Below are 25,228 nucleotides of genomic sequence, written 5' to 3'. Positions count from 1 at the left end.
TTGGAATTTTACTTGACTTTACAAAATGTTAAGCAAACACTCCCGTCAAAAAAAAATTACACAGCTATTTTTAGAAGCTGTTTTCTGATCCATTTTCAGTTTTTATTTTCTCTCAGGTGGCAAATGTAGGTGCCTCCAATTTTGAAGTTTTCTGCAAATATGAATATAACTAAATCCCCCCAAATAGTTTCTATTTTGAATTCAATTTCATATCTCTCTGAGGGCTGTTTAATATCGGGATTTCTGTCACCAAACTGAAGATGATGAAAGGGAAGAATGATGATTTTTTTCTTCCCCCAGAATACCAGTCTGTTGCTGACAGAGCCAGATTGGAAGTCAAAAATCTGGAAATCAACTGTACTCCAATAGAAATTTTTAAAAAAAGAAGGCAAACTTCTTTTTCATTAATTATTAATCATACCGCCATTGTTTAAAAAGTCACAAGTAGTGCTTGCTTCTAAGTAGAAAAGGAAAATTCAGAGAGTAGGAAAAAAGAATTGAATTTACCTGAGTGTAAATTTAAATATGCTTCTCTCCTCCTTAGGAGAGAGTTATGTGTGTGGCTCAATAGAGCCCTTCAAGAAGCTGGAGTACACCAAGAATGTGAACCCCAACTGGTCCGTGAATGTCAAGACCACCTCTGCTTCGCGGGCGGTGTCCTCGCTGGCCACCGCCAAAGGGAGCCCTTCGGAGGTGCGGGAGAATAAGGATTTCATTCGGCCCAAGCTGGTCACCATCATCAGAAGTGGAGTGAAGCCGCGGAAAGCTGTCCGGATTCTGCTGAACAAGAAGACGGCTCACTCCTTTGAACAGGTTCTCACTGACATCACCGATGCCATCAAGCTGGACTCGGGAGTGGTGAAACGCCTCTACACCCTGGATGGGAAGCAGGTAAGGGAGGTATCATGCTGTGACCTTGACTTTACGGGCAAGAACCAGGGAGTTGGGGGATTTGTGCAGCCTATGGTGGAGACCTGAAACATACATTTTACTGATGTTGAGGGACTTGGGTCGTTTAGTCAATGCATACATAGCTGTTGCCCCCAAACCAGTTCAAGGATAGAGTTAGCACAGGATTAACCACTGAAATCAAGTACAAATATAGACCTGTGAAGCTTAAATGATTACTCAGAGATTTCTACTTTTCCAGTCATTCATTGTTTAACATAATGGTGCCTTTTTCAGCCATCTGTTTTCAATTTGTTTGTATAGTAATGTCTTATCACCTTGAGCAGGACCGAGGTATAGAGGTAGACTCTGACCAGTAGAGAAAAATCTGAGTCCTTTCTTTGACCTAAATAATATTTCATAGTTTTATGTCTCAGTAATGTTCACTAGTGAGATTTAATTACATTTTATAGATTTTTATGTACATATCTAAGGAATGAAATATTTCCATCTGGGTGGCTTTTAAGAGGCATATTTCTAGAATATTATACATCTTGTATCAAAAACATAATTTCAGAATTACAATGAAAAGGTTTTCCTTTACTGTGGAATGTACATCAGTCAGTTTGGGTGAGTGGACATTTTAACGTGCATTGCTCAGATGAACTTAAAGGAAGTCTTGTGTGGACTTTTGCAAAGATTTGACAGAACCCTGATGGTGAGCGGAAAAAAAGAACACTGATATATGGACAGAGAAATTTGCTGGTCATTCAGAGTTTACCAGTGTCTTTTGGTTTCAGATTATAGTTTTTAGTACACTATATTTGTTTGAAATTTTGTTTTTAACATGGATCTGTCCACTTTTTAGAAATTATTTTGAGGGATAATTTGAACGATTTGTATATAGAGTACATATTAAGGATCAAAACTAGATTCATAAAAGATTGATCTTATTAAATAGAAGACTCATCCAAGTTCTTGAAGGCTAACACATGCAAACTTTATGAATTAGAAATAGATGCAAATACTAGAGAGTGTTAGTAATGAAAAAAATAGGGATGAATTCCTCCCCTGGGAATCCATTCAAATGCTCTAAATTATAAAATTCATTAGGAGAAAAAGGAAGATCTGCCAGTTCATTTATATTCACGTACCTTCTGCTTGTCTCATAAAACTTCCCTTAAGTGTCACGTGGATAAGGATTCTTAGGAAATTTCCAGTCTTCTAGATCTAAGAGGGTGTATGTAGCCTGAATGTCACCAATATATCAGTGATGAAAAAGTCCATAGCTGCCTTGTGAATTACAGCAGCAATAAGATGGCAAGGTTCACATTTAAACACTTAAGCCCTTCAGTGGTTCCCTTTGTAATGAACTGCTCAACCATCTTGTAGTTCTACATTTTTGTGATTTTTCTCAAGATGGGATTTTATGTGTTTTCATAAAAAGTAAAATTTACAACAAAGAATATGCATTGATAAATGTTCCTCCTCCCACCTTGCTTCAGAATTTTGGGGTTCCAAATTGCTACACACTGAATAAAAAAATTGGCTTTAATTATGTAAGCTAAATTGCCATCAGCTGATCATTTGTTAATTCCAAGAATGAATTCCTAGAATAGATATTATGATGTTGTCAGTGGTTTTTGTCCTTTTAGGAATTTATCTAGTGTCCATATTTTATAATGGCTGTTTTTGTTTATGAACCAAATTTTGGTCCAATCACCTGATGTGAAGCAAAGCCAGTCTACTGACATTAGGTTGTGGTGAAGGAAGGTGTAGCACTTATTGCAGGGCCAAGCAAGGAGAACGGACAGCTCATGCTCGAAAGACCTGTGGCTTTTAGGGAAGTGTTTTTAAAGGCAAGGTGAGGGAGAAGGTCTCAGGGTGCATGATCAGCTCATGTACATCCCTCTAATTGGTCGGTGGTGAGGTAACAGGGTGGTATTTTGGGAACTAACATCATCAACCTTCTGGTTCCAGCTGGTCTGGGGTCTATGTGCTGGTGGTCAGCATGCAGTTAACTTCTTCAACCTGATGGGGGTTTTAGTATCTGCAAAAACGACTCAAGGATATGGCTCAGGTCATTATCTATAGCCCTTGAGGAGGGACTAAAGGTCCGTGACATTGTTTTATGGCTAAATTATTGTTATTTTGTCTTGCTTGATTGTCTTCCTTTGTTTCTGTGTTTTCTCATTTCTCTGATTAAATTCCCTTTGGGTCTTGCAGAAGGCCTAGGAGGCTAAAGCTTTTCTAAAAACAAGAGTCAGGGGACACAGGGGTCTGTCCCGAAAAGGCCCTGCAGGGTCCTTCTTGGTTTCATTTTTGCTGTGGTTTACATGTAAATAATGCAAAGTAATGGAAAAGGTCCGAGGTTTAATGTCAGAAGACCAGGATTCAAATCTTGGCTCAGCCACAGGTTTTTTACATTTTTAGCAAATCACTTAACGGAGTCTCACTATACTCATAAGAAAAACATGGATGAAATGATCCCCACTATTTCACAGGGTGCTTGTGGGAGCAATTCTGATAAATAAGTGAAAGCAATTTGGAACTATAGTAATAACGACCGTAGCTTTATTGAGCATTATTCTGAATGTTTTGCATGTAGCAGCTTGTTTAATCCTAATAGCTCAGTTATTATCCCCACTTAACAGATGAGGATATTAAGACACAGAACTTGTTAATAAAAAAACATGTCCAAGGCCACACAGATATAAACGGCAGAGTTGGAATTTGAACCAGTCTCTCTCCAGAGCTTGTGGTCATGACCACTGTACACAGCAGATTATAGTAGAACACCAGAGACGCAAATGTCCGGAAAAAGAATTTTCGAGTCAGTAATTTGTACAAGGAATATCATCTGAAGGTTTTCTGCCATGAGTTTTTCCCCTGCAGTCATCCCGCTGACTGTTGTATTCAGCTGTTTTCTTGTGGAGCTGATTCAGGTCCCCTTCGTGGCATTGCCTCGGTTGTGGCATATTCTCTTCATAGCAGGAGTGGTAAAAAGCTGCAGAGGAACTGGATGGTTAAGTAGAAAGAATATAAAGACTTTCTGCTTGATTCCTTCCTCATGGACCCCGGGAGTCTTTAGAATCATTTCTGTTCAAAAGAGAAATCTGCCCCCATAAGCCATTTGTGAGAGGGATTCTTTGACAGCTTGGGCTGTGACCAAGGCTTGCTAAGCCTCTGAGAAAAAAATCACTTCCTTCCAAGCCCTCCTGTTACGTGACGCTCTGCCATAGGAGGGTGGCGCCCTATGCTGCCACCATCTTACCCAGCCCATTGTGGCATCAGGGTCCACATGCTGTCCACAGGACATCACCCTTAAGACCACTTGCCTGCCTCTCTTTTTTTTTTTAATAGTATAACTGAGCCCTTGTATTAAAATCCAAAGTCTAATAAAGCTTTTAAAGGTAATTTTTTGTATTGAGGAAATAGAATTGTTTAATTAACAGTTTGAGTGCTTTGGATGAATGGGTAGAGAGGAAGCTATACAAGCAGGAATGGCTTTTCAGATTGCCTTTGGGCAGCCTGCAGATGTATCCATGGGAAGGAAACTGGTGACTCTGGGATTCCTGATGGTGGAACAGTGCAAGCCCGTGCCGGCTGTTACATATGGTACCCAGAGATGGGGGCTGGAGGACGTGGACCACATGCCCTTGTCACTCGTCCTCCTTGCTCATCGGCCTCTTGGCTTTGCTTTAAGCCCTAGCCTATGAGGTCATTATACAGCGCTTTTTTGAGGTGTTTCGACGGAGATGAGGAAATCAACATATTGGAAGTGTTGCACCATATAGAAGACATTTTGCAGGAACGTGCAGTTTCCCTGGATGGCCGTTGTGGTTCATGAGCAGGCTGTTTGTGAGTGAACCTTTTCTGATTATTTCAACTCCTTTCTTTATCCAGTGGCATTGAAGCTTTGGTTAAAGGTTCCTGCAACCTTGCTGCCCCCTCCTCACCCCTGTCGGGGGCCTCTGCCCACCAGGTGATCAGTCACTTCCGCCGGCATGCTTAGGAGGTCAAGGCTCTTGCCGCGTCTTATTTTCAGTGATGCATTGTTTATCTGGGCACTGATTAAGGGCCCCCAAAGACGGACAGAGGGCATTTTCTAGTTGAAGGTTAAAATCATATCCCCTTTCTCCATGTTCAGGGGTGGCTCTGCAGGGTGTGAGAGTCTTTTCCTCTTGTCCCAGTCCAGGCTCTGGGTGTTGGAATTTTTCTGTGGGTTATTCGCTCACCCTACTAGGAAGCTAATCCCAGAGGTCATTTGGAGTGTGACTCATTTTTAAATGATTAAAATAAGCCCGAAACGTACAAGATTTGCTGAAAAGATACACTTGCGTATCTCCTGATACCTCTTTTGGAACAGCTAATCAGGCTGTCTTGAACTCCTCAGTCTTCAGCATCTGTGATTACTGGATCCTTGCTTAGAAACATAAACAACAGCAAGTCTTAGAACACTCAGTGCCTAAGCAGGCAATTTATACTGTGCAGATCATAGATAAGGCACTTCCCAACGATCCCCCATTTCCCAACTGAAGTGTAAGTCATGAGAAACCAGATTGCTCTTTAAGTAGAAGATGTATTCACATCCCATCTTATCTAGTCTTTGACGTTGAAGATCTGTATAAAATAACAATATACTTTAGTATCAGAGGAAAAACTCACTCAGGGGTATTGTATTTTTATCTTACAGACGTTTCACATAGGTCACGCACTTTGTAAAATCCACCACTGCTGCAAGCTAGCGTGAGCAAACAACTTATTGTCTTTGTAATATGGAAAAACACTGGGACTAACTCAGCTAAAGTAAAGGTACTCATAAACTGATTTAGATGGTAAACTGAGAACAGGCATCATAGCTGCTCTCTTAGTCCATTAGGGCTGTAATAACAAAATACCACAGTCTGGGTGGCTTATATGCAAAATAAATTTATTTCTTCCAGTCCTGCAGGCTGGAAGTCCAGTATCAAGGTGCCAGCGTGTTTGGTCTGGTGAGAGCCCACTTTCTGGTTTTGCAGTGTTCTCACATGGCAGAAGGGGCTAGGGAGGTTTGTGGGGTCTCTTTTTTAAGGGCACTAATCCCATTCATGAGAGCTTCACCCACAAGACCTAATCACCTCCCAAATCACCCTCCCTCCTAATACGGTCACCTTGGGGGTTAGGTTTCAACATATGAGGTTTTGGGGGACACAAACATTCTGACTAAAGCAGCTGCTTTGTAAAGGAAATCCCAGTTGCTGTCAATATATTAGTTAATACGTCTTCTCAGTATCTTTTGATCATTGGTCCCCTCACCTGTTACAAACATAAAGCTCAAAAGATGCTTGTAAATGAGTCATAATAATTGCAGCCATTTACTTTAGGAAGTTAGTTTATGAGTTTATTGGAATGCAGGAAATGGTGATACCATCCATAGGAATTTATCAATCAGAAGTCACAAAATGGCCTTTGGTTTTTTTCCTTTTGGTTTTTAATACCTAATTCTAATCTGAAGTAAAAATAATTTGGTTCACGCTTGAGTTTAGAGAGCTCCATGCAAGTTAAAGAAGTGGTACATATTACTACCACATCTGACCTTGGCTGTAGCAATTAATGAGTATAGAAAATGTGAAAACCAAAGGTTTCTGAATGAAAAAGAAGGAATTTAGGATGTGAAAGGGTTTGGTTGGACTGGAAAAGGATTTTTCTGTAGCTGTTGGTAACAGTGATGTGTGTGTGTGTTTGTTTAAATAAAAACTTCTATGACAGCTCTAAGTTTTTTAAGCATATTTAAAACCTTTATTCTTGTTATACAGATTTTTACTCTTATGATTTGGTATATATGTTGTGAAAGTGCGTGTAACACTTTTTGGTTTTGTTTGCAACTGATGTAAAAAACAGTTGATACAAATAATTTAGCTTTCACTTTAAAATGTCAAATTAAAATTTCCTGCAGACGCTCAGAGCACATGTTCAGCCATTCTCACGATTTGCCAGAGCTCAGAATTGCTGGAAAATCTTAGCTGTTTTCAGAGAAAAAGGAGCTTAAGAATCATTATGATACTTCACTCCGGGAATTAAAGTGCCCAGAATGGAGTGTGCTGTTTTACACTATGTAGCTTTGGTTGATACTCAGGATTTATTGGCTACACCTGTCCTTATGTAGGTTTTAATTCCCCCAAGTTGGGAAAAGTTAAGTCCTTGTCTTCCAGTCTTAGCGCCTCTGACAATGTAATTAATTATGGGTGCCTGCAGTGGCGTATATTTTAAGGCTTCGATTGGTCTCAGCAAAAGTCAGTTTTCTGGAAATTGAATTCTAATTTGCTGTCAAATGAGTTCTGAGTTCCCCTGTGGCCCCCTGTTGAACTGAAGATGTGCTGAAACCCTCCCTCTGCTGGGCGGAGGGTGCTGGGGCACTTTCCCCAGTTGGGGGCTTTGGGATCATCTCCTAGTGCTGACTTCTGCTTTTACAAAGGCTGGGAGCCTGATTGGGCCTGTGAGCTTCCTCTGCCCTGAGGGAGCACGTTGGAATGAGGAACAGACTTGGACTTTCACGTCAGCTGGGCCTGAGGTCAGATTTCAGTCTGAAAAATCTAGCTTGATCCAGTTTCTCATTCAGGCCTGGAAACCTTAGTTCCCCACTTAAGTGATGAAGTTTAAAAATCCTGTATATTGAATTTACTTGTAATGAGCAAATTTGCTTGCAGCTGTTGTAATGTAAGCATAGGGATTGATATATGCAGTGATGTGGTACAGAAGAGAAACACTAGTTTTTATAGATGAGTTTCAAACACATGGTTTTAAACTGATAGACTTGGGGTCAAGTCTGTCCTCTCCCCCTGGTCACAGTGAAATCTGCCCTCCCACTGGGAAGTTGAATTCTCTGATACTCCTTCGTTTTCTCCTATGTGTAATGGGACTGATAATAATGCTTGCTTTATACGTTGTCATGAGGATTAAATGAAACAATCTGTGTGACACATTTAGCACTGTGGTAGGCACTTAACTGTTGGTGGTTCTTACACCTGAAAAGCTAAGGGTAAATTGTTTTTTGTTTTTGAAAAACAATCATATTTTAAATGTGTTGAGGGAACTCACTATTTAAAATTACCCTTTAATAATTACTAGTCATATCTACCTTTGTAAATGTGTCTTTTCACATGAAAACGCTCCATGGTATAATGAAAAGAGCGTGGAAATTGAAATGAGATGCTTATAAGATCAAATCCTGACTTTATCTCACATTAGCTGTGTGGCCTCTGGCAATTCAGACTCTCTGAATCTCCGTTTTCTCTTTAAAATGGCAATAAAAAAGCATACCTCATAGTGTTGGCGGGATGATTAATTGAGAAGATATGTACATAAAGGCCCTGGCTTGATATATGGTAGGTCCTCTATAACTATTAGCCCCTCTCCCTGCTGTCTTCAAGTTCCAGGCTTTCCTAAAAGTACAGGACACGTAGTTGTAGAACGCTGTCAAAGTAGAATTGGTCATTTTGCATTGTTTCCATCGTCTGTATTGTAGCTAAACGACTAGTGATTATATTTTTGTCATTCCATTTATTGTCAATCAGTTGTGAATGTAGCCTAGATATTATTTTCTTCACTTTCTTCTTTAATTATACCAGTCATTTCTTACAAGTAACTTTTCCACAAACCACTACACTAATATAGTAATATTAACCTTATTATTACTCTGATTGGTTGAACACCTTCTCTGTGCCCGGTGCCATGGGCTAGTTGCCACGTGTCTGTCCATCTCATTGAATCATCACCACAGCTCTGCAAAGCAAGAAGCTGATTCTTTCTGAAGATTAATTCAGAGGTGGCCTCTCTGTGAAACATTTCCTGACTTCCCCGTGTAGAACTCACAGCCCCCTCTCCTAGGGGGCTCTGTTCCGTCCTTTGTAGATGACCCCACAATTCTTGATTATGCTGGCCTATTGACAGATGATGTGCCTGCCTCCCCCGTCGGAATTCATAGGATGAGGCTAGGGAAGGTGTCCTACTGGCTTCTGAATCCCTAGGGCCTGACCTGGTAAATGCTTGTTCAAGAAATGATTGAATGACTAAATGACTGGACCTTTGACCGGTTTGCATGACCTACACCTCTGGTATTAACACATTGCTTCCAGTGTTCTGCAAAGCGCAGGTCAAGGCCATTTAGGAGCTGGTTGGTCACCCTGGGCTGTGCTTGTGTGTAGCCCTCAATGCCAGTGGTGCTCTCTGCCCTGAAACCGCAGATTGTAAGCGGCTCATTATGGCGCTTGTTTTCTAGCTCAGACACCTGCTTCCTTAAAGGCTCTAGGATAATTAAACAGAAACTCATCTGCTAATTTTAGAGCAGTTCCTCAATTGAAAGAACTTTTATCCCATGGGGAAACAATAGATATTCTGCTAGAGAATTTTCACCATCTGCCTCAGGAGAATTGCTCAAAATCTTCCTGACATTGCCTCTGCCATCCAGTGCGTAAAGAGGAGAGCTAATTAATACATTTTATGGATTTAAAAATTGGTGATAGGCCAATAAGAGAGTGACATGAAGAGCATCTGGCCCAACTGTTGCAGACACAGACCTGCAGTGTTCAAGGGCGTTTGTGATGCTGAGGAAAGTATGTTGCAGCACATTTTTCTGATTAGTTTAAATCCTTGAAACTAAATTAAATGAAAGAAGGCAGTTTCAGAAATTAAATGGAAATTTTAAAATCCAGTTTTAAACCTGAACTATGTTGTAAACAACATGCCATAGAAACAAAAGGACAGATGGGAGATTTATGTTCTAATCGGCTTTTTCCATGGTAAGATGAATGTATAATTGTTGTAAAGAATTTTGGAGCAAGTGAGAAAATATTAAGATAAATTAAAATGACCTACAGTCTCATTGACAAGATGGCTCTTGTTAATATTTTGGCCTATTTTTTTGCTTTTTTCTTTAAAAAAAAAATTCAGATCCTACTCTGAATCCAATTTGGTTTCTTGCTTGTAATCTCACATGCTACTATGCACATTCATGTGGGAAATGTCTTGAAATTATTGTCATTCCTTCTCTAATTGTGTTATGTTATTGCCCAGTGTAAGATCCTTGGAAGGCAAGTTGTCCAGCGTTCTTTCTTCTCTAGTAACTCATCAGTGGACCATCTCCTGGCTGAGTTCTGACTTACGGCTGAGTTATAGAGTTCTAAAAGCAGATTTAGAGGCAGACATCATGTGGAGTAGTGACTCTTGAGATGTTATTCAGTGTAGTCGGTTATTGGAGGTTAAAAGTGTCTCAGAATTCATTCGCTCTGCTGGGAATCTTCATGGGAAAAAAATTTATTATTGCATTTCAAAACCTGTCTGATGAAGTAAGTCTAGTATTGTTTCATAAATACCAGCTAATTTAGGCTTTTTAGGTCAGTTGGAGCTCAATCACCATGATGCTTTACAAGTCTCTCCCTGAGGGAGAAATACCGGGTAATTCTCTTTCTGTGCCTAATCACGTCTGCTTGTGTTATAACTGTTTGTGAACTTGTGTAAGACCAGAATGTCCTGGAGAAAGAAGACAGTACTATATGGACTTCTATATTCTTGGCTACCCTTATTAGATGCTTAATATTTATTAAATGATGTTTCTTGATTTTAACTTGTGGCTCAGATTCTGATAAGTAGAATCACATAAATGTAGGACTAGGAGGGTCTCTTTGGGAGATCTTTCTACTCTTTCTTTTTCTCTACTTGGAAAACCATAAACTAAACTTACCTTGGCAGATAGTAAGACAAAATCAATATTTTCTTTAAAAAAAATCTCCTAGGAAGAAAACAATTCAAGGTAAGCATTATGTTGAAAAAGAAAGGGAGAGACATTTTACCCCTGATGCTTTTTCATAGTAATACTATGGGAACTGGTAACTAGTTACACAACAAAATAAGTTGTAGAAGGTCCTGTATGCTCAGGTATATATTCCACCCATGTTCTTTAAAACCTTGTTACCAAGAGGAGTCGGAAGATAGCAGCAGTAATGCCACTGGAGAGCTTGTAGAAATGCAGACGCTCAGGCCTCACCCTAGACTTACTGCTGAATCAGAACCTGCATTTTAACAAGATCCTGACACGATCCACATTCATATTAAAGTTGGGGAAGCACAGATCAGGCACAGATCAAGCACAGATCATACTGGACAGTATGAATGGAGCATCAGAATCCAAAGACCTAAAGACGATAAACCCATGCTGTTACTCAGTAGATGGACTTAAACATTAATTTTAGCTGACTTTAGCAGTTACATTTGCATCTTCTCAGTGTCAGTATTAACATCAGACGGCAAGGTATGATTGCCATCAACAAAGTTCTGGATAGCAGCCAGTCCATTAGCATGAAGAGTGTGCCCCCTGCGATTTGGCCTCAGTGGGCCGCCTGTGTGTGGACGATGGATGACTTCCTGTAACGATGGATGACTTCCTGTAACGATGGATGACTTCCTGTTTGGAGAATAAATGAAAGTTAAGAGATGCAGGGAAGGCTGAACGATAACCATGGAAATGCTGATCCTGATGAAGGGCTTAATGTACGTGGTTGCCGCAGAGTCCATATGCATGCTGTTGGAAGTTATCTGCATGCTCCCCTCGATAGGCCACACAAATTTAATATTTTCCTCATGGTCCTTCTGAATATCTTCCATGGGGAGGATTGAAAGTCCCTAAGCAAGAGTTGGTTTTAGATCTCCAACTGTTGTCAGGCAGAGTCCCTATGCATGAGAAAATTCTCAACATGGAAGATGTCCAGAAAAACACGGGGAAATTTTTAATGTGTGCAGGAAATGGAGGGGCAACTTTTGAAAATAATTTCTAGTTAGTATATCTAGGAATTTAGTGGCCAAGAGTCTTATGTATCACAGACTCAGCTGTTGAGAACTACAGTGGAGGGGTAACCTGGTGTGCAGTGATCACCTAGTAATCAGAATTGGAGTGGGTCTCTTACAGTGCAGCCTGGGAGGCTAAGAGACTGGGGAGGTGTAGCCTGCTTAATTCATCTGTCCGCTGCCTATGACCGCACACGACGTAGGGCAGATGTGACTTTGCAAACAGCCACACAGTGCCCGGGAGCTCATCATCAGGGGCTTTTTACATCTCTGGGATCATAGCTCCAAATTGGGAAAGAAAATAAGAAGCTCTAGAAATAAGTGGCATACGGAGACGCGATAGAATGTTCATTTTTGTCACTGGTTGATGATATAGCCCTGGGAAAAAATAAAATTATGTATTTCTCAGGACTTTTCTGGGATTGGTGTGCTGGGAAAGGAATAAAGGGCATGTTGGCCATTTTTTGGTTGGGAACGTCATTTTCTTTTATAGCAAAAATTCCTTTTCTCCTTTGTTTAAATTTCATGGCGAATTGGTAGACTTTAGCCACTGTGTATTTAAAAAGTATGTCTATTTATTAAACTTTTTCTTTCTTTTTTTTTTTTTTTTTTGCATTTGGCAACAGTTATTAAACCATATAGGAAAAGAAAGGACCTAAGAATATTGTGTATTGATGCCTCTGGTATACTTTCAGGTGGAGGAAATTGAACCTAATCCCATTATTTTATTGTGCGGTGCCCATTGTTGATCGTTGTCATAGAAACAAAGACCTGTGCCAGTGTCTGTCAGCTGAGCAGGCTATCCACAGATTCACCTTTGATTTTGCCAAATTGGATCAAGAATTTCACATGGGTTCTATTGAGATGGTCCTGCTTTAGCTGTTTAATTCACATGCCCTCTACTATTGAGAGTATGCATGTTCGCATAGATTTGTTAGGTCAGTAGACATCTGTGGAGCATGGGCTTGTGCCAGGAGTTGAGAATATCTCAGTATTCCTCCATTGGGTAGGGGGAGGACTTGGAAGAACTCCTCACAGTGGAATCCTAAGCAGAGGAGTCCCTTTAGGACCCCGTAGATTCACTGCTAGGGAAATTTGCATTCTCATATTTGTATGTTCAAAATGTAGGAGGTGATTAGTATAGGTAACCTTGCTTGAAGGTATCCTTGCACTGTTTGGAAATGTGCCTGTCAAGACACTCTTAACAATACCTTTCATTTTAAATAGCTAAAAAATATGTTCTACTTTATAGTTTAATTAATAAACACTTCTAGCACATTCGGAATATGAATAACATTGAAAGCCTACTTCTGTGTACCAGCATGCTAGTAAATAACTTCACATTTAAATTAGTCCCTGTCCTCAAAGCTCGTGGCATATTGTGGAAGGCTTGAAAATAAGTAGTAAGTGAACTAGCCCTCAGTTTCACTAGCCTGCACTTTCCCAGGGAGGTATGTTGACAGTCAGATCCTGTAAAATCACCATTCCTTTCCTTGCATCAGTTGAAGTGAGAGGGAAGTTATTTTCAAGATTTTACAAGAATATCAAAATATATGAGAACTGATTTCGGCAATTTTTACCCCCCAGATGTACATTTTTGGGCACAAGAGAATGAGGGGAAGGACTAGAGGAAATGTTGATACGGTTTTGAGGTTCAGCAACAGTAATAAATGTTTTTCTTTCAAGGTTTTAAAATTACTTTTTTCAAAGGGAAAAATGAAGCCTTACCCTGTGTGTTTAAATTATTGCATGTCTGTATTTTGGATGCTTCATTCCTGTGGAAGGACCTTACTGTAAGTGACTCCACGGTAAATGGTTCTGCTCATTTGACTTTTTCTTTGTCCTATTTGCCTAATAATTTGGTTTAACACAGTCTGAAGAAAGTGTGTCAGACCAGTTCGGGGGTGTGGCACCAGCTCTGTGCCAGAGTATGAATGATAACACACTGTGTAATGAATCAAAAGTTGGAAGATATATTCTATTGCAGTAGCTGGAAAGGGTTGGCATGAGCATTGCTGAGTAATTGAGTTTTCAGGAAGGTAAAGACCTGGAGCCGTCCCTCGATGTGAGGCTTTGTAGAAAAGAGAATAAGATCATCTGTATATGGAACCTAACTCAGGGATGATGGCATCAATACGAACACAACAGCAGCTAGCATTTCTTGAATGTTTACCATATGCCAGGCACTAACTAAAGAGTTATTTTTTACCACCTCAGTAGTATTATGTGGTAGATATTATTGTTATCTCCATTTCACAGATGCAGAAACAAGGGAAACAACTGGTTGACCCAATTGATTAGTATATGATCGAGGCAGACAGACATTCTTAACCACAGTGCCATACTCGGCTTTATCTGGTGTTTTGACATTTTGAGTATATAAAATTCACATGAATCTTTTATTTTTTGTAAGAATGTTCATGATTCATTGCTGTGTTTTATCTACTTTACCCAGTGGAGTTTAAAAATACTTTTCTTCTGAATTTATCAAATTCTGGGGATCTGTCAATATTATAGTTTGAGTGGGTTGCCAAAAGAATAGTAACTGTTGAGAAGGTTACTACTGAAATGTCTTGCTTTGATTTCTTCTAACTTTTTCTTGCTATTTTGATTGTTAGTTATGAAATTAATTTATTTTGAGTAATTTTAAAAAGCACCTAAGAATCTTTCAAAAAAATTGTCATAAAGATTTCCATCCCTAACAGTGGAAACGTAACATTCTTAATGGAACCCATTACCCAGAAATGCAGCCATTTTATAGAAAGGGAATATTGTTGAATTTTAAAACATGTCAACTTAAAAAAAGCTTTGTAGCTTTATTAAGGCATAATTTACATACATAAATTTTACCTGTTTTAAGTGTACTAGTCAGTGATTTCATACATTTATAGAGCTTGCAGCCATCACCACAATCCAGTGTTAGGATACTTGCACCACAGAAAGTTCCCCACTCTTGCCCCGAGACCGGCAATCACTGATCTCCTTTTTTTGTTGTTAATTAATTAATTTATTTTGGGCTGCGTTGGGTCTTTGTTGCTGTGTGCAGGCTTTCTCTAGTTGCGGCGAGCGGGGTCTGCTCCTCATTGCGGTGCCCGGGCCTCTCATCGCGGTAGCTTCTCTTGTTGCAGAGGCGTGCGGGCTTCAGTAGTTGTGGTGCACAGGCTTAGTTGCTCCATGGCATGTGGGATCTTCCCAGAGCAGGGCTCGAACCCATATCACCTGCATTGGCAGGTGGATTCTTAACCACTGTGCCACCAGGGAAGTCCCGCTGATCTGCTTTTTAATTGCATCACTTTTAAAATGCTGACCCCATCCTTCTATATGCATTTATAGGAAAGACTTTTTTTCTACCTTTGCAGTCATTTGTATAATGTGGGTTTACTAAGTATATCCTTCTTTAACCTTTACTGTGGTCTTCGTCCTCTCCAGCTGAACAGCACTGGGGCTCACTTGGGTTTTATTAAGTAACTTGGAGCAGAGAAGGTGATGCAGCATTTCAGTGCAGTGAACCACTTGTGGTCTTTGCACTCTTTCCAAAGAGTGCAGTACACACATATGGTATTTCTGATTTAATTCCAAACCTAGACAACTAAGAGGAGAAACATTTAACATTCATGGCAGGATGGAATAACAATTACTGTCCTCTAATGCCCCAGAGGGGCTCCCCAGACGTATATTCTTTACTCCTGCCTTCTCTGTGCTCCATTTGGAGATACTTTCTTTGTTATAGTCCAAAAATACCACTTATAGGCTGATTAGATTTCAAATTATATTAACATATTTCAAGCTGTGTATCTTTTTGCTTTTTCATAACTAAAGTATGCTTTCCATGTGCTTTGTCTGTTTCTTGGGTGAGATCCAATTATTTTGTAATCTCTCCCTCCCCATAAACCAATTACATATTTAAGGTCTGATATAGAAGTTGAGAATTTCAAGAACATCTCAATGACCCATTATGTTAGTAGTTTGAAGTACCGTTATTGCTCCTATCTCTTACTGAGGCCTGATTATCAGTCAACAGTGATAATGTGAATCACTATTGCTCCTGTCTCTTACTGAGGCCCGATGATCAGTGAATATGTGAACAGTGCCTTCCTCTCTGAAGCCACTTTTTTCCTTGACTTGTCTTATTTTCAGAGTCTCTTTTATTTAGTTCAGACTGTATTGTGTGGTCTGAACCCTTGACCAGTGTGCATGGGGTATTTAGACGGTAGAATGTATAGAATTTAGTGTCTGATTGGACGTGGGAAGGAGAGGGAAAAATGAAGAAAATGAAAAAGAAAGAAAAGGCATCTCAGATGAATGGGGGATGTGTTTGGGCAGTAAGGTGGGGAGTGGTGGTGTTAAATGTTAAACAATCAATATGCATAATGACTGCAGACACGTACTCAGCAATTGTTATATATTAACCACTTTATATGCATTTAAAAATTTATTCCTCACACCAACCCTTTGAGGTAAGTTCTCTCTTTTCTCTTTTACAGATGAGGAAACTGAGATGTAGAGGGATTGTATAATATGTTCAAAATAACACAGCTAGAAAATAATTAATAGGCCAGAACTCTTATACACTGTTGTCTTCCAGTGGGAAAAATGAAGCAGATTTGGAGTTGTGTTTAGTCAACAGTATCAGATGCTACTAATCACATCACACCGTTTTCTTTATCTGCCTTGACTCATATATTTGTACCTCTGGGGTATTATAACTAAAAGAAATTTTGTGGACTAACTTCGTAAACATATAGAGAAGCAGACATGATGCTTCGCTGAAGTTTGGGTTGTCATTTTCCGTTTGTGGCCAAATGTAGATTAAAAGTTGAAGGTCAGGCGTTGTCACATAACAAGACATCATGTGCCAGCCATTGAAGATACAAAGATGAGTCAGGTCCTGCACCTGCCCCGAGACACTCTCAGTACAGGGCAGGAGACAGGCGTTTCTAGAAAGGGTTGCCATGCCATGTGCTAGGTGCTGAGTCCTGTGAGAGCAGAAGAGGGGACCGGCCATTGGCATGGGGTGGTGAGGAGTCTGGGGAGCGAGGCAGATACGATCACAAGGTCATTGCTGCCCTCCTCTTCTGTTTCTGGGTTTCCACTTGCCTCACTAGAAACCTAAGCATCATCTGGCCATCCTTCCTTTCCCTGCACTGTCCCCATATCCAGCGGGTCCCTCAGTGAGTCACCCAGTGTGCCCCAGGGATGCTTTGGGAATCCAGTTCCCGTTCTCTGTGCTCTCACTCTTGGCCTGGACTGCCGCAGAAGTTCCCTAGCTGGTCTTGGCCTCCTGCCTGTGTCCCCTCCACCCAGGCCTCCATGCTGCCTCCAGAGGGTGCTCGCTAAGACAGAGCTGATTTTGTCCCAGCATGGCACAGCCTTCAAGATATGCGCCCCTGCGCCCTGTCCACCCTCGTTTCTTGCCATTTCCCCAGGCACGCCCTCAGTCCCAGTTCTCCAGACAGCTTGCTGTTTTTTTGTTTGTTTGTTTGTTTTTTTTACGGTACGCGGGCCTCTCACTGTTGTGGCCTCTCCCGTTGTGGAGCACAGGCTCCGGACGCGCAGGCTCAGCGGCCATGGCTCATGGGCCCAGCCGCTCCGGGGCACGAACCCGCGTCCCCTGCGTCAGCAGGCGGACTCCCAACCACTGCGCCAACAGGGAAGCCCCAGCTTGCTGTTTTTAACCTCCAGTGTCGTTGTAGTCCCATCCCCTCTGCATGAAATGCCCTCCGTCTGGCCTTCCTGGGAGCTCCTTTCTAAGACACCTTCTCTGGAGCGTTTAGGCATCTTCCCTGTTAATGGAGAATGAACAGCTCCACCAGGCCATAGGTTCAGCATCTCAAGGCTGTGAGAATTTTTGCACTCTTTTATAGTGTGTTGTAGGGCATCTCACACTTTACAAAGGTAAAGTGCAATAAATTTAAAAAATAGTAATAGGTTGTCAACCCAGTGCTTTCTCCTACCAAACGTGTGGCACACTTGGGGACTCTGGTAGTCAAACACACACAGTCTGGATTTCTAACATTTGCTTATCCTCCCCAGTGGACCTCGGTAGTGATTCGTCACCAGCAGAGTAAAAAGCTTTGGTTCTCTCATGCCGCCAAGTGGGGATCAAAGTGTCCTCAACCTTTCCCGGGAGGCATTGCTGGAGTCACTCTCATACCAGAGGAAACAAGATTTTGTCTTGTTTCATATTTGAAATGTGGAGAGAAGAAATCAAACTGGGCTGAACGTTATTGGTGCGAGGAAAGAGTCAGTGCCTCCGAAACAAAGAAGGGATTAGGGAAATTCAGTGACCAGAGCTACCTGTTGTAGATTTCTTTGTACAGAGAACAATAAAATAAAATAAAACTTTAAAAAAGGCAAAGAAAAAGAAAAACGAAGATGTCTTTGCCAGCGAGTTGAGGTGAAAAGAAGAGGAGGGAGATGGGGAACTTGGGGCAAATAGGAACCTTTCACAAATGGACAGTCTGGGCTTCCTGTTGGCAAACAGTCCTGTGGAGAAGGTCACGAGGGCGGGGACACATTGAGATTTAGTGGGAAGAAACATATACTGACTGATTTGGAACAAGATTCTTTCCAAATGTAGTTAGACTTCCATGAATTGCACAAAGCACACTGGGGGAAGGCCTGTGTTTCCACTAGGGCTGGCAGGCCCCCTGGGTCCCCAGGCATTGGGCCTGTCCTGCTGGGTCACCTAGCTGTTTATGATGTGAGGTGTTCATGTCAAGCAGGGAAGAGCTTACACATTATTCATAAATGTATGAGATTACACAAAGGAGGAGCGATTTGAAGTGGGCCAGAAATCAGGCCTATTGAAGATACTAAATAGGAAAATTAAAACCTGCTCCTGAAAGCAGAGGAATGATTCTGGTAAAAGCCATTTTAAGATGATTTCAGACTTTTCTCCCTCAAACTTGCTTACATAGATAGAACCAATGATGGTAAGCAGATTGAGAGTGTTCTTTAAAAATATAGAATAAAAATGTATTTGTTTTACTGGTTATTGATTTTTTTAAAATTTTAATTTATTTATTTTTGGCTGTGTTGGGTCTTCGTTGCTGTGCGCGGGCTTTCTCTGGTTGCGGTGAGCGGAGGCTGCTCTTTATTGTGGTGTACAGGCTTCTCACTGTGGTGGCGTCTCTCGTTGCGGAGCACGGGCTCTAGGCACGCGGGCTCAGTAGTTGTGGCATGCGGGCTCAGTAATTGTGGCTCACAGGCTCAGTAGTTGTGGTGCACGGGCTTAGTTGCTCCGCGGCATGTGAGATCTTCCTCGACCAGGGCTCGATCCCATGTCCCCTGCATTGGCAGGCGGATTCTTAACCACTGCACCACCAGGGAAGCCCCTGGTTATTGATATTTCATCAATTTTTTTACTGGTTGTTGATATTTCATCTATTTTTAAAAGTATTCATAAACATTACAATCCATAGGAACCTTGAAATAGAGAGTCGTGGTGGGAGAGGAGTGTAACAGGCTGAGGAAATGGTTGCACTAGAAGACAGAGAGGCTAAGAATAGTGAGCCGTCTCGAGCTATTATAAGCTAAGACATAAATGGAAGTGTGGTTGTCATGGGGCTTCTTAACAGTCGAATAAAGTATTTCGCTTTGTCAAGAGGTACAGATACTTTCCTAGCAGTGACATTAAGATTCTGCTCCCTCAGAATCTCCATGTGCCTCTGGGAGGCCCTGCCTGTTCGGCAGCCCCACCTGGCTGACTGTCCCCCCTCAGCTGGGCTCCTGGGGCTGAAGCTGCCTGGCCCCCCTGCAGGGCACACTTCACCATGTTACCACCTGTTTCCCAGGCTGTGGCTCCCTGCCTTGCACCACTTCTCCCTCAACGTGGAAGAGGGCTGGCCTTTCATTCCCCACAGCAGAGCTAAGGCCAAAGGTGATATTTAACAAAACTTTCCAGAAGCTTTTTACATTAAAAAAACAAACGAAAAAAAGCTGCAGCAAGAGCCTTCAGCCTGGACTGCTCTTGAAGGCCAAGGTCAAGTTCCTCTCTGGCACCGTGGCAGTGGCCAGCTCACCTGCTCGTCTTCTTGTCTGCTCGTTCCCTCCTGGGTTCAGGCCTCAGCCCCCAGAGCCAACTCTCTGAGTAGAAAGGATCAGTCTGCAAAGGTGAATTTGAGTCTTCAGTTAGGAAGAAACAGGAAAACCACTGGAACTTTACCATTTTCCCACATCATGTTTTAAAACATGTTGTTTGGACCCAGCCAAAGCATCCTTTATACATGGGCACTCCGGTACTGCCCAAAGGCTACCCTAAGTTTTGTGCTAAAAACCAAAAACACAGGTTTTGTGCCTTTTGTTCCCTGGTCTCTGACCACCTTCATTTTCCTCTCCTTGTTTCCTGGGGGAACTTGGTCATCAGCCCTGACAGAGCCATGGGAGTAGGTGTGTCCACAGCAGGACGGGTGTCCCTAGTATTAAGGGTCCAAACTACCCTCGCCTCCCACAACCCAGCCCTTCCCTGTTAGAAGGGAGTGAGGAGGAGACAGGGGCAAATGTCCAGGGGGCTCCTTAATGGGAAAAAGGCATCAGTATCCTTGGACACCCACTGTGTGCCCACGTCCACATGGCTTTGTCTTCCAGCCCCATCTTTACACGTCTGTATCTGCCATTAAGCTACAAGTTTTCTTATAATCCAAGGCTGGGTCTCATCATGTTTCTGTGCCCACCAATGCTTGTCTCTATGAGATGCTTAGAATTGATTAGCAATGTAATACGTAACACCTCCTAACTTTGTTAATTGCACCACGGGTGAAGAGATCACAGGTCCCTTTACAAAGGCTTATTTTCCTTGTAGCAACACCCATGCCGAAGATCAGTGCCGTCTTTTGTTGCAAACTTTGCATCCCACTTGCAAAGACATGCAAACACTCTCAGTCACTGTGGGTGTTTCAGAAGCTGAAGTGGGAGGCATTCAGGTCTCCGGGAACTGATCCTCTCTCCCCATGTACTTTGTCCAGACACCTGAGTTCAGGTGAGGTGTTCTGGAGCCCAGGAGATTCCATGTTGTACAGAAGTGCCCTCCAGAGGGCTAGTGCAGGGAGTGTTTTAAGGCAGAGAAGCAGTTCCTGACATTGACTTGGTCTGTTTAAGGAACTAATTAAGGAATGCTGATAACTGGCAAACAGTGATGTCAGATGGATAAACAGTGACACTGGCTGCTGAGTTGAATGGGGAAGAGGATCTACTTGTAGCTGATCAAGAGTGAGCGTTTAATATATAGAGCAACAGTAGAATATTTTATTAAAAGCATCCCACCTGGGACTTCCCTGGTGGCACAGTGATTAAGAATCCACCTGCCAATACAGGGGACACGGGTTGGATTCATGGTACGGGAAGATCCCACATGCTGCAGAGCAACTAAGCCTGTGCGCCACGACAGCTGAGTCTGAGAGCCACAACTACTGAAGCCCGCGTGCCTAGAGCCCATGCTCTGCAACAAGAGAAGCCACCGCAATGAGAAGCCCGCGCACCACAACGAAGAGTAGCCCCTGCTCGCTACAACTAGAGGAAGCCCAAGGGCAGCAACGAAGACCCAACGCAGCCAAAAAATAAATAAATAAATTATAAATAAATAAATTAAAAGCATCCAACCTTGTGCCAAGTGCCACAAGATTTGGTTTGGGTAGAGATTTTTTCTTGAAGTATTTCTTCACACAATAACGTATTTTATTACTGGAAAGCTAATTGAAAATGCACAATATGAAAATAAAATATTCTATTTTGGGTTCCTGCCTGTCTATTCAAAGCTGCACAGACACCAGGATAATAGGAGTCCAAAGAAAGAATGAAGGGAAGGACAGCTTCAGGAGTTCGTGCCGTGGTGCCCTTGAGATGCCCATTGTGTTTGTCTCTCTTTGGGTTTGCCCTTTTCAGATCTTCTCTAGCAGCTGGCAGGCTTACTGTGCTTAATGGAAGATTGTAGCTTTCTCGGTTTATCCCAACTGTAATTTCACTTGATAACATCAGGATATTGGTGGTGGTTTCCTCAGTTTTTTTTTTTTTTAACATCTTTATTGGGGTACAATTGCTTTACAATGGTGTGTTAGTTTCTGCTCTATAACAAAGTGAATCAGTTATATATATACATATGTTCCCATATGTCCTCCCTCTTGCGTCTCCCTCCCTCCCACTCTCCCTATCCCACCCCTCCAGGCTGTCACAAAGCACCGAGCTAATATCCCTGTGCCATGCGGCTGCTTCCCACTAGCTATCTACCTTACTACGTTTGTTAGTGTGTGTATGTCCATGACTCTCTCTCGCCCTGTCAAAGCTCACCCTTCCCCCTCCCCATATCCTCAAGTCCGTTTTGCAGTAAGTCTGCATCTCTATTCCTGTCCCACCCCTAGGTTCTTCATGACATCCTTCTTTTTCTTAAATTCCATATATATGTGTTAGCATACAGTATTTGTCTTTTTCTTTCTGACTTACTTCACTCTGTATGACAGACTCTAGGTCTATCCATCTCATTACAAATAACTCAATTTTGTTTCTTTTTAAGGCTGAGTAATATTCCACTGTATATATGTGCCACATCTTCTTTATCCATTCATCCGATGATGGGCACTTAGGTTGTTTCCATCTCCGGGCTATTGTAAATAGAGCTGCAATGAACATTTTGGTACATGACTCTGTGAATTTTGGTTTTCTCAGGGTATATGCCCAGTAGTGGGATTGCTGGGTCATATGGTAATTCTATTTGTAGTTTTTTAAGGAACCTCCATACTGTTCTCCATAGTGGCTGAACCAATTCACATTTCCACCAGCAGTGCAAGAGTGTTCCCTTTTCTCCACACCCTCTCCAGCATTTATTGTTTCTAGATTTTTTGATGATGGCCATTCTGACTGGTGTGAGATGATATCTCATTGTAGTTTTGATTTGCATTTCTCTAATGATTAATGATGTTGAGCATTCTTTCATGTGTTTGTTGGCATTCTGTATATCTTCTTTGGAGAAATGTCTGTTTAGGTCTTCTGCCCATTTTTGGATTGTGTTGTTTGTTTTTTTGTTATTGAGCTGCATGAGCTGCTTGTAAATTTTGGAGACTAATCCTTTGTCAGTTGCTTCATTTGCAAATATTTTCTCCCATTCTGAGGGTTGTCTTTTGGTCTTGTTTATGGTTTCCTTTGCTGTGCAAAAGCTTTGAAGTTTCATTAGGTCCCATTTGTTTATTTTTGTTTTTATTTCCATTACTCTAGGAGGTGGGTCAGAAAGGATCTTGCTGTGATTTATGTCATAGAGTGTTCTGCCTATGTTTTCCTCTAAGAGTTTGATAGTTTCTGGCCTTACATTTAGGTCTTTAATCCATTTTGAGCTTATTTTTGTGTATGGGGTTAGGGAGTGATCTAATCTCATACTTTTACATGTACCTGTCCAGTTTTCCCAGCACCATTTATTGAAGAGGCTGTCCTTTCTCCACTGTACATTCCTGCCACCTCTATCAAAGATAAGGTGTCCATATGTGCGTGGGTTTATCTCTGGGCTTTCTATCCTGTTCCATTGATCTATCTTTCTGTTTTTGTGCCAGTACCATACTGTCTTGATTACTGTAGCTTTGTAATATAGTCTGAAGTCAGGGAGCCTTATTCCTCCAGCTCCTTTTTTCGTTCTCAAGATTGCTTTGGCTATTCGGGGTCTTTTGTGTTTCCATACAAATTGCGAAATTTTTTGTTCTAGTTCTGTGAAAAATGGCAGTGGTAGTTTGATAGGCATTGCATTGAATCTGTAGATTGCTTTCGGTAGTATAGTCATTTTCACAATGTTGATTCTTCCCATCCAAGAACATGGTATATCTCTCCATCTATTTGTATCATCTTTAATTTCTTTCATCAGTGTCTTATAATTTTCTGCATACAGGTCTTTTGTCTCCTTAGGTAGGTTTATTCCTAGATATTTTATTCTTTTTGTTGCAATGGTAAATGGGAGTGTTTTCTTGATTTCACTTTCAGATTTTTCATCATTAGTATATAGGAATGCCAGAGATTTCTGTGCATTAATTTTGTATCCTGCTACTTTACCAAATTCATTGATTAGCTCTAGTAGTTTTCTGGTAGCATCTTTAGGATTCTCTATGTATAGTATCATGTCATCTGCAAACAGTGACAGCTTTACTTCTTCTTTTCCGATTTGGATTCCTTTTATTTCCTTTTCTTCTCTGATTGCTGTGGCTAAAACTTCCAAAACTATGTTGAATAAGAGTGGTGAGAGTGGGCAACCTTGTCTTGTTCCTGATCTTAGTGGAAATGCTTTCAGTTTTTCACCATTGAGGATGATGTTTGCTGTGGGCTTGTCATATATGGCCTTTACTATGTTGAGGAAAATTCCTTCTGTGCCTACTTTCTGCAGGGTTTTTATCATAAATGGGTGTTGAATTTTGTCGAAAGCTTTCTCTGCATCTATTGAGATGATCATATGGTTTTTCTCCTTCAATTCGTTAATATGGTTTATCACATTGATAGATTTGGGTATATTGAAGAATCCTTGCATTCCTGGAATAAACCCCACTTGATCATGGTGTATGATCCTTTTAATGTGCTGTTGGATTCTGTTTGCTAGTATTTTGTTGAGGATTTTTGCACCTGTGTTCATCAGTGATATTGGCCTATAGTTTTCTTTCTTTGTGACATCCTTGTCTGGTTTTGGTATCAAGGTGATGGTGGCCTCGTAGAAGGAATTTGGGAGTGTTCCTCCCTCTGCTATATTTTGGAAGAGTTTGAGAAGGACAGGTGTTAGCTCTTCACTAAACGTTTGATAGAATTCACCTGTGAAGCCATCTGGTCCTGGGCTTTTGTTTGTTGGAAGATTTTTAATCACAGTTTCAATTTCAGTGCTTGTGATTGGTCTGTTCCTATTTTCTATTTCGTCCTAATTCAGTCTTGGCAGGTTGTGCATTTCTAAGAATTTGTCCATTTCTTCCAGATTGTCCATTTTATTGGCATAGAGTTGCTTGTAGTAATCTCTTATGATTTTTTTTTAATTTCTGCAGTGTCAGTTGTTACTTCTCCTTTTTCATTTCTAATTCTATTGATTTGAGTCTTCTCCCTTTTTTTCTTGATGAGTCTGGCTAGTGGTTTATCTATTTTGTTTATCTTCTCAAAGAACCAGCTTTTAGTTTTATTGATCTTTGCTATCATTTCCTTCATTTCTTTTTCTTTTATTTCTGATCTGATTTTTATGATTTCTTTCCTTCTGCTAGCTTTGGGGTTTTTTTGTTCTTCTTTCTCTAATTGCTTGAGGTGCAAGGTTAGGTTGTTTATTCGAGATGTTTCCTGCTTCTTAAGGTGGGCTTGTATTGCTATAAACTTCCCCCTTAGAACTGCTTTTGCTGCATCCCATAGGTTTTGGGTCGTGTGTCTCCACTATCATTTGTTTCTAGGTATTTTTTTATTTCCTCTTTGATTTCTTCAGTGATCACTTCATTATTAAGTAGTGTATTGTTTAGCCTCCATGTGTTTATATTTTTTACAGATCTTTTCCTGTAATTGATATCTAGTCTCATGGCATTGTGGTCAG

The 25,228-nt window shown here is 41.2% G+C and overlaps 1 protein-coding gene across 8 annotated transcripts in view; it reads left to right on the top strand.

Annotated features, from left to right (window-relative positions):
• The window catches only part of DCLK1 (doublecortin like kinase 1), a 335,075-nt gene that overhangs the window by 15,166 nt on the left and 294,681 nt on the right, over positions 1–25,228 (top strand). For all 8 annotated transcript variants that reach the window (XM_065895852.1, XM_065895851.1, XM_065895853.1 and 5 more), the window contains exon 2: positions 545–891. In XM_065895852.1, the coding sequence (XP_065751924.1) occupies positions 545–891 (347 nt within the window). The remainder of the gene's footprint in view (positions 1–544; positions 892–25,228) is intronic.

This window comes from Phocoena phocoena, chromosome 18 (genome assembly GCF_963924675.1).
Source record: "Phocoena phocoena chromosome 18, mPhoPho1.1, whole genome shotgun sequence".
Lineage (NCBI taxonomy): Eukaryota > Metazoa > Chordata > Mammalia > Artiodactyla > Phocoenidae > Phocoena > Phocoena phocoena.
This window is presented reverse-complemented; position numbering and strand designations above follow the sequence as displayed.